The sequence below is a fragment of the Dama dama genome, chromosome 15, assembly GCF_033118175.1.
Source record: "Dama dama isolate Ldn47 chromosome 15, ASM3311817v1, whole genome shotgun sequence".
Taxonomy (NCBI): domain Eukaryota; kingdom Metazoa; phylum Chordata; class Mammalia; order Artiodactyla; family Cervidae; genus Dama; species Dama dama.
The window spans coordinates 52,514,690-52,529,884 of record NC_083695.1 but is presented as its reverse complement, the minus strand read 5'-3'; the positions used below and the strand labels follow the sequence as shown (position 1 = coordinate 52,529,884).

Sequence of the window (15,195 nt, the reverse complement as noted above, 5' to 3'; positions counted from 1 at the left end):
CTGCAAGTAGATCAAATCAGTCCATCCTAAAGGAGATCAGTCCTGAGTGTTCATTGGAAGGACTGATGCTGAAGCTGAAACTCCAATACTTTGGCCACCTGATGTGAAGAGCTGACTCATTGGAAAAGACCCTGATGCTGGGAAACATTGAGGCCAGGAGGAGAAGGGGACGATAGAGAATGAGATGGTTGGATGACATCACCGACTCAATGGACATGGGTTTGGGTGGACTCTGGGAGCTGGTGATGGACAGGGAGGCCTGGCGTGCCGCGGTTCATGGGGTCGCAAAGAGTCGGACATGATTGAGTGACTGAACTGACTGACTAAATATAAGTTTCAGTTGTTCTTCGCATTAATGCTGCTGCTGCTATATTGCTTTAGTCGTGTCCGACTCTGTGTGACCCCATAGATGGCAGCCCACCAGTCTCCCCCGTCCCTGGGATTCTCCAGGCAAGAACACTGAAGTGGGTTGCCATTTCCTTCTCCAAAGCATGAAAGTGAAAAGCGAAAGTGAAGTCGCTCAGGCGTGTCCCTACTCTTCGTGACCCCATGGACTGCAGCCTTACCAGGCTCCTCCATCCATGGGATTTTCCAGGCAAGAGTATTGGAGTGGGTTGCCATTGCCTCCTCTTTGCATTAATACTGCTTTTTAAATCAGGCCTATATATTTTACTTGTTGAAATTCTAAAAGTAGACAGATTTCCAGGATCAATCCTTCTCTCTATTTGTCAGTACAACTTATTTAGTTGCAGGCATGTGTGTGAGGTTAACCAAATAGGTATTTTAGATTGTGACATATATCATACTTCTCTTTCTATAACATTCATGAATCTTCAGTGGAAAAATGTACTTTCAGCTCATTTTAATCCATTAGATCTAGTTTAATTTAGCACCTTCTAAGAGCCAAATATTGAGCTGGGTATTGTGATTTCTAAGATCAATACAACACAGTCTCTGCTTTCAAGAAATTTGAATAAGTGGAAAAATTCAATATACTTTAGTAAGCACCACCAAAATGTTATGCACTGAATAAATGGACCATAAGTATGAGACGTTTAGGACATAGAAAAGTTTAGAAAACACTTTTTCTGGAGGAGATTATTGTTGGCTAGAATTTTCAAGGATGAACTATCTAAATCAAGAATGAAGAAAGAAGAAACCAGGGCAGGGGGCATTAGCAGAGGCAGACAGACATGGGAGAGTTCTGAGAACATACATCAGTAATCACATGGAGGACAGCATTCTTGGAGGTGAAGCTCTATGAGCAGTAATGGGAAGTGTGCCTTGTTTGCTGCATTGATAGACATTTACTATTGAACTATGCTTGTTAACACTGAACTAAATGCTTGTTAACAGACATCTCAGCAGCTACATTGAGGATAATTATGAGGGCTTTTAAGATTACTGTTAGGATAACATACTAGGAGGTTGTAACAACAGGTCAGATGACAAATAATGAGAGCCTGACTGTGATTCTTTTGGAGAGAGGGGAAATTTTGAGAACTGCTTGCAGCATGCAAAATTATCAAGATTGGTGATTTGACTGGATATGGACAGTGAAGGAGAAAGAGAAGTCTTGAGACGTCTCTCCAACTTGGCCTGGGAAAAATGAACTGAAACACAGAATTCAGAAGAAGAAAACCTTACTGAGGAAGGTAAAAATAAGGTTTCAATCTTAAACATGTTGAATTTGAGGTACCCACAGGTCACTCAGTGGGTTTGTTTTACAGGCAAATGTCTATTTGAGGTGGTAGACTGAAGGAGTAGAAGATGTTAAAGATAGCTGTGGAAGATATCAGTATCTAAGTGTAATTAAAATTGTGGGTTTTAATGTCAGTGGGATTTCCCTTCCCAAAAATGTGTAGGATTAAAACAAATGAGTAGACACCTCCAATACCCAAAGTTTCTTTTGGAGGCGATGGTTATGTTTATTACCTTGATTGTGGTGATGGTAACACAAGAGTACATGTATATTCCCCAACTCAAACTCACCAAATTGTATACATTAATTATCTGTCCCTTTTTGTGTACCTCTTATACCTCAATAGAGATATGGGGGGAAAAGGACTAATACAGTATTTATTTTAAAAAGGCTTATGAAGAAACAGATAAAGAAAGGCAAAAAGAACCAGATATGCTTAAACATGAAAACCAGGAGCAAACAGGTAGTAGAAATCTCATGAAGGAGAATGCAAGATCCATCTCAAATGCAATAGTGAAGTTATTCAGATAAAGGTGACATTTAGCTATAAGGAGGCTGTTGGTTACTGTGGGGTTGAGGGTGGATATTATTCATTATGCAACTGGTATTATACAACTGTGAATTTTTATATGCACACACATGTATGCATGCATAAATATATCTATTATAATAGCTGACAGTAAGACTGAAAGCTGGTGAAAGGATAGATTCCAAGTAAACATTGTAAAAATATATGCATAACATTTTATAATCTATTTTTGAACTGCTAATTGAATACCTGAAAATTCACCAAGCTTCAAAAATATTCACAAGCAATAGGTAAACCTCTACAACAAATATTTTAGGTATCAGCATTAAAATGGACATCATTAAGTTTTCAAATTGTGTGGGTTTCTTTTCTTTACTTGACTGACTATAGTCTTTGCATTATATAGTTTGACTTGACAAGAGAACCCATAAAAATCCCCACTTGTGGCCCACTTAAAAAAGAAGTATTATAGTTTTAGGCACTGCTGAACATCATGCTGAGCTACAAAAAATAAATAAAATACCATAAAGCTCCCCACCTTTATTTCACTTTTAGATCACCACATTGAGATACAGCAAATACATTAATCAAAGGCAGACCACTGAGATTCAGATATATTTTGTTAAATATTAAATTGTATAGTTGAAGGAAAGATCAATTTCTTTTTAAAAATGACACTATTGCTACCCTTCTAAACACTGCAGTTTACTAATGATTTTAAAACTGCTTTAAGGGTTTAAAACTGAACCACTACCACTTCATCCCAGCTGAGATTTAGAATGCAAAGCTCACAATAGGAATACATTTATGTTTCAGGTTAAATAAATTCAGCCTCTTTTATTTTAGAACTGGAAGAACATTTCGTTGACTCAGAGCTCTATTTCTGTTACTTAGGGCTAAAAGAAGTCAGTTCAGCATAAGAATTTCTACAAGGCATTATTTGGAAGTTCGCTGGGAAGAGGCACACTCCATATTGTATACAGTGCTGAGAACCTTTTTTAACGTTAACAGGCAATGTTGTTTCCAAGTAAGCCTTCTTTGCTGCCTCTATGCAAGCATGCATGCCCAGGGCTACTGTGAAAATGGACATGAAAAATAATTCTAGCCCCTAAGAACTCAGTGAGATACTATCACGAAGGCTAGACATCATTAATGTGAGCTCCAAAATTTCTTTCAGGTGCCATCCCCTCAGTCTCCAGTGACCCAAAATATGCACACAGAGTGATGTGTTGAAGCACCGACAACAGCCAAGTACTTCTAAGTGAAAATACCCTCTCATTTCCCCTTGATAAGCTAGAGTTTATCAGAAGGTATAAGCACCATGATCCCCTACTTCCTAAGACCCAGGGTTCATAATGGGACCAAGCTCTTCTGCCTGATTCTTACATGTTAAATCCTTCCATTTTAAGAATAAATAGGATTTGGTCAATGCACCTAAGCAGTTTACCAAACTTGTTTAAAATGACATAATCCCAACCACAGATCCAGCTTTATCCTCAAGTATTCACCCTATTTGGGCTTCCCTGGTGGCTCAGAGAGTAAAGAATCCACCTGCAATGCGGGAGACCTGTGTTCGATCCCTGTGTTGGGAAGATCCCCTGGAGGAGGGCATGGCAACCCACTCCAGTATTCTCGCCTGGAGAATCCCATGGACAGAGGAGCCTGGTGGGCTACAGTCCATGGGGTCACAAAGAGTCAGACATAACTGAGAGACTAAGCACATACACATTTACACTATTTAACAATAAGTAAATACATGCATACATACATGCGTGTTCAGTCGCTAAGTTGTTTGACTCTTTGAAACCCTATGGGCTGTAGCCTGCCAGGCTCCTCTGACCATGGGATTTTCCCAGGCAAGAACATTGGAGTGGATTGGCATATCTTTCTCCAAAATACATACAAACATATTTTTAATATTTCTTCTCTGTTGCATAATCTCTCTCTCTCTTATCTTCTGCTGGCTATCTGTACAGCCAAGGATTTGGGATCAACTGAGAATTATTCAGGAGCTGGTGTGAGGCCTCTTATATCTCAGCCCCACTCTGAAGATGACCTGCTGGCATGCTTGCGGTCCAGATTCAGATCATACCTACAGATCTAGATTCTATCTCCACTGAAATATTACAAAGGGTACTAAGCAAAACATTACACTGAGAAGTAAAGTCTTTTTATCGGTGGCTGTTTAACTAGGATTTCCTGATTTTCCTCACCTGAACTCAATATGTGCTAACCAATTTTCTAGAATTCCTCTAAGTAAATCTTCCCTTATTGACAGACTATTGACTTATTCTCAAATTGCCTCCTCAGCTCAATTCTGTCTTGTATCACATCTACATGATATATTTATTTCCTTTTTAGAATCTTACTAATTTGTTAAATTACTGCAGATGATACATGAATGCAGATGATTCCCATGAATCCTGACAGAGTCCCCTAAGTCCTTTGTGGTGTTTTTCATTTCTTTGAATAAATAATCTGTATGGCACATTTGACATTTCACATACAGACACATAGTGTAATCTTACTGTGCAGTTTAGTTGGTAAAGAATCTGCCTGCCATGTAGGAGACCCAGGTTTGATCCCTGGGTTGAGAAGATTCCCCTTGAGAAGGGAATGGCTACCCACTCCAGTATTCTTGTCTGGAGAATTCCATGGACAGAGGAGCCTGGTAAGCTATAGTCCATGTGATCACAAAGAATCAAATGTGACTGAGTAAGTAACAATTTTAGTCTTACATACATTTTTGCCACATCTTTACTGCTACCATATGCATTTGAGAATATGGAAAAGATTCTCAAATTTAAGCGTGGTGAACGCCATCTGTGTATAGTAAGTTCTACATTAAAAAAATAATCTTAGGCAGACTATCACTCAGTCATAAAAAATAGTGAAATAATGCATTTACAGCAACATGGATGGACCTAGAGTTCATCACACTAAGTGAAGTAAGGCAGACAAGAAAGACAAATATGGTATCACTTATAAGTGGAATCTAAATAAAAAAAAAAAGAAAAGAAATGATACAAATACACTTATTTACCAAAAAGAAATAAAATGTGGTTTCCAAAGAGGAAAGGTAAGAGGATAAAGTAGGAGTATGGGATTAACATGCACATATTACTATATATAAAATAGATAACCAATAAGGGCCTATTATATAGCACAGGGAACTATACTCAATATTTTGTAATAACCTATAAGGAAAAATATTACCTAACCCTGACCTCTGACCACCTCCTAGAGATAGACAACTGATCTAAGCTGTGCCAATTTTTGAAACTTGAATGGACTGACACCAGTTGAAGCTGCTACCTTAACAGAAGTGTCTGTAGTCTCCAGTTGCTGAGGCCTCTATGGACTGTGACCCATGGAGACCATTGTCACCATCAGGTCACAGAGGAGGGATGGGAGAGAGGTTCACTGCTGCTTCAAGGCCAGGATGTGGCCAGTGTGTGGCCATGGCTAGTGCTCTGGAGTTCTGAAGGACACAGCCCTCAGTCTGTTCCCATATTCCCAGCTGGCAGCCCCATGGCCAGAGGACCTCAGGGAGAAAGCAGTGACTTGCTTTCACCACACTCTCTGCCCCAGGACCACTGCCAGGCTGACAGAGCTGAGCAGGACCGAGCACTAAAGATTCTGTGCTAAGCATCACATGCTGATAGTCATGGACTAATGGCTGAGAGCACATTCTGCCCCGTTACAAACATAATCTAGAAAAAAATGTGTATATACGTATAACTGAGTCACTTTGCTGCACAATTGAACCTAACACAGCATTGTAAATCAACTATACTTCAATTTTTAAAGCTTTATTTTTAATACTCTGATAAAACTTTTGCTCTGTGTAATCCATAAATATTGCTTCAGAAGTATTACCAATTAAATTAAGTTTGACACTACAATACTACCTTAACAAATAAAAGGTTCCTTCACTGGATTATTCATACATATGAAAACATTAGGGTTTCTCTGGTGGCTCAGATGGGAAAGAATCTGTCTACATTGCAGGGTTAGATCCTTGGGTAAGAAAGATCCCCTGGAGAAGGGAATGACTACCCACTCCAGTAAGCTTGCCTGGAGAATTCCATGGATGGAGGAGCCTGGCTGGCCACAATTCATTGGGTCACAAAGAGTAGGACTCAACTAAGCAACTCACAAAATATTAGAACAAAAACTGAAAGCTGGTAACTCAAATTGAATATAACTAAACATACATATTTTGGGTCTTAGTGTGTCTTAATAATTTTGAATAACAGTTAAAACTAAATTTTATACAGGAGGGATTAGATCTGATAGAGTGCCTGAAGAACTATGGATATAGGTTCATGAGGTGGCGAGTGATCTCCAAGAAAAAGAAATCAAAACAAGCAAAATGGTTGTCCGAAGAAGTCTTACAAATAGCTGAGAAAAGGAGATAAGCAAAAGGTAAAGGAGAAAAGAAAAGATATACCCATCTGAATGCAGAACTCCAAAGAATAGCAAAGAGAGATAAGAAAGGGTTCCTAAGTAATCAATGCAAAGAAATGTTTCCATTCTATGAAAAAATAGAGATGGGAAAGACTAGAGATCTCTTCAAGAAAATTAGAGATACCAAGGGAATATTTCATGCAAAAATGGGCACAATAAATGACAGAAACAGTATGACCTAACCAGAAATGGAAGGTATTAAGAAGAGATGGCAAGAATACACAGAACTACACAAAAAAGATGTTAATGACCCAGATAACCATATGGGGGCTTCCCTTGAAACTCAGTCGGTAAATAATCTGCCTGCAATGCAGGACACCGGGTTTGATTCCTGGGTAAGGAAGATCCCCTGGCGAAGGAAATGGCAACCCACACCATTATTCTTGCCTGGAGAATCCCATGGGGTTGCAAGAGTCAAACATGAATTAGTGAGTAAACCAGCACCATCAGCCATGATGGTGGGACTCACTTAGAGCCAGATATCTGGAAATGTGAAGTCAAGTGGGCCTTTGGAAGCATCAACACCAACAAAGCTAATGGAGCTGTTGGAACTTCAGCTGAGTTATTTCAAATCCAAAAAGATGAAAAAAAACAAAAAAAGACGATGCTGTGAAAGTGCTGCACGCAATATGCCAGCAAATTTGGAAAACTCAGCAGTGACCACAAGACTAGAAAAGGTCAGTTTTCATTCCAATCCCAAAACAAGGCAATGCCAAAGAATGTTCAAACTATAGAACAACTGAACTCATTTCACATGTTAGCAAAATAATGCTCAAAATTTTCCCAGCCAATATTCAACAGTATGTGAATTGAGACATTCCAGATGTTCAAGCTGGATTTAGAAAAGGCAGAGGAATCAGAGATCAAATTTCCAGCATCTGTTGGATCATAGAAAAAGCAAGAGGATTCCTGAGAAGCATCTACTTCTGCTTCCTTGACTATGCTAAAATTTTTGATTCTGTGAATCACAACAGACTGTGGAAAATTCTTAAAGCGATGGGAATACCAGACCCCCTTACCTGCGTCCCGCAAAACCTGTATGCAAGTCAAGAAGCAACAGTTAGAACCTGACATGTAACAACAGATGGGTTCAAAAATGTGAAAGGAGTATGCCAAGGCTGTATATTGTTACCCTGCTTATTTAAATTCTATGCAGAGTACATCATGTGAAATGCCGGGCTGGTTGAGGTATAAACTGGAATCAAGATTGCCAGGAGAAACATTAATAACCTCAGATATGCAGATGACACCACTTTTATGGCAGAAAGTCAAGAGGAACTAAAGAGCCTCTTAATGAAAGTGAAAGAGAGTGAAAAGCTGGCTTAAAACTCAACTTTCAAAAAACAAAGATCATGACATCCAGTCCTGTCACTTCATGGCAAATAGATGGGGAAACAATGCAAACAGTGACAGACTTTATTTTCTTGGGCTCCAAAATCACTACAGATGGTGACTGCACCCATGGAATTAAAAGACACTTGCTCCTTGAAAGGAATGCTATGACAAACCTAGACACCATATTAAAAAGTAGAGACTACTTTGCCAACAAAGGTCCATCTAGTCAAAGCTATGGTTTTTCCAGTAGTCATGTATGGATGTGAGTTAAGCCATAAAGAAGTCTAAATGCCAAAGAATCGATGCTTTTGAGCTCTGGTGTTGGAGAAGACTCTTGAGAGTCCCTTGGACTGCAAGGAGATCAAACCAGTCAATCCTACAGGAAATCAATCCTGAATATTCATTAGAAGGACTGATGCTGAAGCTCCAATACTTTGATCACTTGATGCAAAGAGCTGACTCATTAGAAAAGACCCTGACGCTGCAAAGATTGAAGGCTGGAGGAAGAGGGGATGACAGAAGATGAGATGGTTGTATGATATCACCGACTCAATGGACATGAGTTTGAGCAATTTTCGGGAGTTGGTGAAGAACAGGGAAGCCTGGCATGCTACAGTCAATGGGGATGCCAATAGTCAAACATGACTGAATGACTGAACAACAACAAAAATAGCAACTTGAGCCACTTAATGAAATTAATATATTGTATAATTATCATTAGGTAACAACAGGAGACCATTACAAGGCATCAAAATCCCATTTTTTGAACATTACAACTTCTCTAGAACTGTGCTGAATCAGTTGGATGCACCTTGTTTGGTTGTCTTCCTTCTCCTTTGTACTTTCAAACTCATTTTAATCTTTATGAAAATATGCTATTGCCTAAAAATCAGGAAAATTATTGCTTTATCAAATTGTGAGTGAAGTCTATATTTCAATTTTTAACACTGAAAAGTTACAGAGATCATTTCATATCAAATTTAAGAACAATAAAGAAAAATTAATGCTATAATTCTTTCAAGATAAAGAATCCCTAGGAAAAGTGGCAAAAAAAGTTAAAAGAAAGAAAAATAAAATTAAAAATCAATCAGCATGCTAATATTTATGTATGTGTTATGAGCTGTGGGCTCATATGTGTTATTCCCTATGGGCTTTACTTAGCTCTCCAGTGCTAATTAAATTAAAACAAATGGAAAGATAATTTTCCTAAATTTCCAATATCTGTTTATTTTATCTGAATACTTGCTAGATATGATTTAAAAAGTTTTCAATTTTCATCAAAGTGGCATCCTGGAGTGACAACTGCAATTTAATTTTCATTATGATTAGACACTTATATTAGTTCAAGCTTCAATGTCTGGATTATTATATTTGCCTTCCAATTCAGCTTTCTGGATTTATAATCTCCTATTACAATCTACTCAGGAGTAATCATTATAAAATAATAATCTAGTGATGCCCCATCTCAGACCTTCTAGAGGCTCCCTCAGCACCATCTGCAATATGGCATAGACAAACATTTATGATATGGCATAATTTACTTAATGTAATTATGACATGTCACATGCTGCCATTTATCTGTGAGTTTATCCATTCTGTCACCTTTCTTTTGAAAGGAAACCCCCAACCCCTCCCATTTTCCTTCTCACCAGTATGCATCCTTCATGAGTCAACTTCAACATCATCCTCTTTCTCTGTTTTTGGCACATGCCCCTCATAGATTTAGTCATCTTGTTTGATTGGTGTAACAGAAGCTGTCAATGATCCACACATGTCCCTCACTCTGGTCAACTACCATCTGCTAGTAACTGCAGTCTCACTGAACAGCTGTATATCAGATTTGCAGAGAACTGGTTGCCTGGAGGCAGGAAGCGCAGAAAATACGCCCCCCATCCACAGCATCACTGACCAAGAACTCTCAGGTTTTAGTGTGTGAAATTACCAGTCCCATCACTCTCAGGATCAGTAATTCTGGGGAATGTGTTTGTGTCATTTCCCAGAATCTGCCCTGTGGATTAAGCTCTAGTTCTCTTAATTGCAGCTGGTTAACTGCAATTCCTTTATTGGCTTCCTTCTCTTCTCTGCATCACTTCCACTTCCTCACTTTCCTACTAGTAATACTTTAAGGTCTCAGAAAGAAACTATTTATACCTGAAACTTTGTCTCTAAGTTTTTTTTTTTTTTCTTTACTTTGTAGAATCCACAGTAAAACTTTCATACCAGAAGTATTGTGTGGGATTCTGGAGTTGAATGGCTTGTCGGCCACATGATATCAAGACCACCTGGCATGTTGCGACAAAAATTTACAGGACTCTCTCTTGTGGTGAAGTAAAAAGGCATAAGGGGATACATGTCCCTCATCAAATTCTCCAGGATTTGAGAAATATAGTGACACTCATAACGACAATGACTATTTAGTGACGGTTGTTGCAAGTATTGTCAGTGCTCTCAGAAAAAAAAAAAAAAAAAATCTGATTAGCCCAAGCCTAAATAATAAGTTCTCCATGACAGTATTTAAAGACACCCTCCTCTTTTAAACTTAGAGAGGAGATTGGACTGAAAAATGGACCTTTTGTTTGACTGTAATAGTAGTTGAATTGTAGAGATATACTGCAAAGCACTAGCAAATCTCTTTTTTATAACTCCAGGGTCTGAGAGGAAAGAGGTAGGATCCTAAAACCTGAACTTGGGAAAGAAGGTGTATTCTTTCTTTGTACAGAGACCACATAGATGCCTTATCTGAGGTCAACTCTCCAAAATACATGTATGTTCCTTCAAAAATTTCCTTCATCTTATGGTTTCTGGACCACTATGTTCAAGACCAGGCATGCCCTAACTGAAAAAAACATTGTCTCTGATTTAAGAAAAACAGGATTATTCTTCAAAAGGGTAACAAAAACTGGCTAATATTTCCAGTTAGAAATTAAGAGAACATGTCTAGGAATGAGTGATGAGTACACTGGACAGGAATGTGTCTGAAATATAAGGTACACTTGTTATTTAGTCACTAAGTCATATCTGACTCTTTTGCAACCCTATGGACTATAGGATATAGCTCTATAGCCTATAGCCCACCAGGCATCTCTGTCCATGGGATTTTCCAGACAAGAATACTTGAGTGGTTTGCCATTTCCTTCTCCAGATTATCTTCCAGGAGGAGGGATTGAACCTGAATCTCCTGCATTGGCGGGTGGATTCTTTACCACTGAGCCACCAGGGAAACCCATAAGGTACACAGGAGATGCTAAAAATAAGTTTACACAAGGAAATGACTGTACATTTAAACATTTGTGTTTTGGGTTTGCAATTCCAAATTTATGCTTAATGGTACTACTAGCGCCACCTGGGAAGCCTGTGGATAATTCCATACTTCTCTAAAAATAATTTCAGGAAATAAAAATATATATTAAATAAGAAAATAATACTCTCAAATAAATCAACATTTAAATTACACAATGGTCATAAAATATAAATCAACAAGCTTAAAAACTTAAACAGAAATGCACACAATATGATTAATAAAGAAAAAGTCTTGAAAGTTATTCAGCACAGTGATCAAGGATGAATGCCTTCATTACCATTTTGCCTTATACCCAAGTGATTTTGCTGATTGCTTTCAAATAATTCTGATGTCCATCATTTAACACACAGCATTAGTTGAATCTCTTTTCAAATTAAAGTGTAAAAAATTTACTCACTTATAAATAATATATTTAAGATACATATACATACTCCACTTACCCTTACTTGACCCACAAAGGCATTGGCTTCTTCTTCTACCACTGACAGATTTCTGGGCAGATAGGGATCAAACACTGGTGCATTGTCATTAACATCTGTCACCACCACATTCACTGTGGCAGTTGAGGTCTTAAAGAAAAAAAAAAAAAGTGATTAAATGTGAGAGGGGTTATTTTTATTTTGATGTCAGTTAATTGGTTATCCGGGCATTTGTCTATCTGAAAAGCATTTCATTACCATTCCTATTCCTTAGCTTTCCAAAAAAAGACAAGGAAAAAAAAGAAGCTGGCAATCTTCAAACACCTCAAAATAAATAAATAAATAAATAAAAGTCAGATGTGGAAAACAAATGATGACATTAAAGGGCAAGCATCTTCTTGAAAATGTCAAGTATTTCCCAGAGGCTTACTTTCAGAAAGTGCTTTTACCTTTATCTTGTTCACATTTTATGGATGGTAAACTTTTGTTTATATACACATGCACCTTTTTTTCTCTGAAATGTAACATTTCTGCAGTTTTTACCATGTACATGTCGCACTCTTCAAAAATATAACTAGCACATTATAAGGTAGCATGGTATATCAAATGGGCATTTTCAGGTCAGAAAATACTACAGTAGTAATTTTCTAGATATACATCTAAACCAAAAGTTTGAGTATCATACACCACTAATTTTTTTAAGAAAAGAAAACCTTATAGTTATACAGCCTAAGGAAATTGTAAGTGGGCAACCCTACCAGTGGTATGTGCTTCCTGGTTAAAAGGTGAAATCCCTGGCCTGATGCAACCTGAGAATAGAACTTAGGTCAATGATTTTTGCACAATCAAGGAGCATCTTCATATGTGATGCAAATTGGAAACTGCTCTTTCTAATCAAAGCCTGAGTATAGTGTATGCCCTCCACCCATCTCTGTCACATGGTGGGGAAGATCACAGAAGGCTGAGACCAAAATTAGAGAAAGCAAGGATGCTAAGCTGGAAAATGAAAAACCCGTTATGCTATGATGTTAAATATTTAATAACATGCAAATAAAAAGTAGGAGGAAAAAGCAGAATGAAACTATCATGGGTGAATTATTTACATTTCTTTTTTAAAAATACAAAAAAAAAAAAATATCCTAATCTGTTTAAGTGAAGTGGAGTGAAAGACTGGAGAGCTGAACATAAAGAAATGACTCAAAGGAAGTGAATCTAAAGAAATTTTGCAGTGGTGATGGGACTGTGGATAGGTCAAAAAACTGGATTTCCTAACTGCTAAGACACAGATAACAACGATGGTGTGATAACTCACCTAGAACCAGATATCTTGGAGTGTGAAATCAAGTGGGCCTTGGAAAGCATCCCTACGAACCAAGTGAGTGGAGGTGATGGAATTCAAGCTGAGCAATATCAACTCTTAAAAGATGATGCTGTGAAAGTGCTGTATTCAATATGCCAGTAAATTTGGAAAACTCAGCAGTGGCCAAAAACTAGAAAAAGTCAATTTTCATTTCAATCTCAAAGAAAGGCAATGCCAAAAAATGTGTAAACTACTGCACAACCGCACTCATTTAACACCCTAACAAAGAAATACTCAAAACTCTCTAAGCTAGACTTCAACAGTTTGTAAACTGAGAACTTCCAGATGTTCAACCTGGATTTAGAAAAAGCAGAGGAACCAGAGATCAAATTGCCAACATCCGTTGGATCATAGAAAAAGCAAGAGAATTCCAGAACATCTACTTCTGCTTCATTGACTATGCTAAAGCCTTTGACTGTGTGTATCACAAGAAACTGTGGAAAATTCTTGAAGAGATGGGAATACCAGACCACCTTATTTACCTCCCATGAAACGTGTATGCAGGTCAAGAAGCAACAGTTAGAACTGTCATGGAACAATGGCCTGGCTCAAAATTGGGCAAGGAGTACTTCAAGGCTGTATATTGTCACCCTGCTTATTTAACTTTTATGCACGGTACATCATGTGAAATGCTGGGCTGGATGAAGCACAAGCTGGAACCAAGATTGCTGGGAGAAATATCAACAAATTCAGATATGCAGATGACACCACTAATGGCAGAAAGTGAAGAGGAACCAACAAGCCTCTTGATGAAAAGAGGAGAGCGAAAAAACTAGCTTAAAACTCAATATTCAAAAACAAAGATTACGGCATTTGGTCTCATCATTTCATGGCAAAGCGATGGGGAAACAATGGAAATAGTGACAGATCTCATTTTGGGGGGCCCCAAAATCACTGCAGATGGTGACTCCAACCATGAAATTAAAAGACACTTGCTCCTTGGGAGTAAAGCTGTGACAAACCTAGACGGCATATTAAAAAGCAGAGACATTGTTTTGCTGACAAAGGTCTGTCTAGTCAAAGCTATGTTTTCCAATAGTCTTGTATGGATATGAAATTTGGTCTGTAAAGAAGGCTGAGTGTCAAAGGACTGGTGTTTTTGAGCTCTGGTGTTGGAGAATACTCTTGAGAGTCCCTTGGACTTCAATGAGATCCAATCAGTCATTTCTAAAGGAAATCAAATGAATATTCATTGGAAGGACTTATGCTGAAGCCGAATACTTTGGCTACCTGATGCAAAGAGCCAGTTCATTAGAAAGCACTCTGATGCTTGAAAAAATTGATGGCGGTAAGAGAAGGGGACAACAGAGGATAAGATGGTTGGATGGCATCACTGACTCAATGGATATGAATTTGAGCAGGCTCTGGGAGATGGTGAAGAACAGGGAGGCCTGGTGTGCTACAATCTTCAGGGCCAGAAAGAATTGGACATGATTGAGTGACTGAGCAACAACAAAGGAGGAGAGGTCCTAGTAAATTCCCCATCCTTCCTGTTGGGATAATTGAAGTACTATCCTCTATGAGTAAACAATCAGCCTTGTGTCTCTGATAGTAAAGAATCTGCCTACATGCAGGAGACCCAGGTTTGATCCCTGGGTCTGGAAGATCCCTTTGAGAAGTGAATGGCAACCCACTCCAGTATCCTTGCCTAGAGAATTCCATGGACAGAGGAGCCTGGTGATGGAGTCACGAAGAGTCGGATATGACTGGTGAATAATACTGAATAAGTTCTAGACCAGGCCTTACTCAGATCAAAACCCAATAGTCAAATTTTGGTTGGATTTATCTGATCTGTCCTTATTTTAAGAGATGTATAATAAATCTTCTTTTGAGCAATATAATTTTATTCTCTCTATAAATTTTCATATATTATGTCCAGCAGTCATTAAAAATTTACCATGCACAGGAAGGAATTCTTGGGTATTAATAATAGTTTACTTGTGTACTAGCTACATTGATAGGTTCATTTTGTGAAAATTTATACAGTTATTCAGTATGCTTTGAATACATTTCTACATTTAAAACTCCAATAAAAGTTTTCCTAAAGAAATGTCAGAGACAAGGATAGGGCTTAGGGGA

General features: G+C 38.1%; 1 protein-coding gene across 1 annotated transcript in view; it reads right to left on the bottom strand.

Moving 5' to 3' along the window:
* PCDH15 (protocadherin related 15) overlaps nt 1-15,195 on the bottom strand; it is a 920,738-nt gene that overhangs the window by 247,766 nt on the left and 657,777 nt on the right. Inside the window, exon 19 of the mRNA XM_061162074.1 lies at nt 11,778-11,906. Coding sequence (XP_061018057.1) covers nt 11,778-11,906 — 129 coding nt within the window. The remainder of the gene's footprint in view (nt 1-11,777; nt 11,907-15,195) is intronic.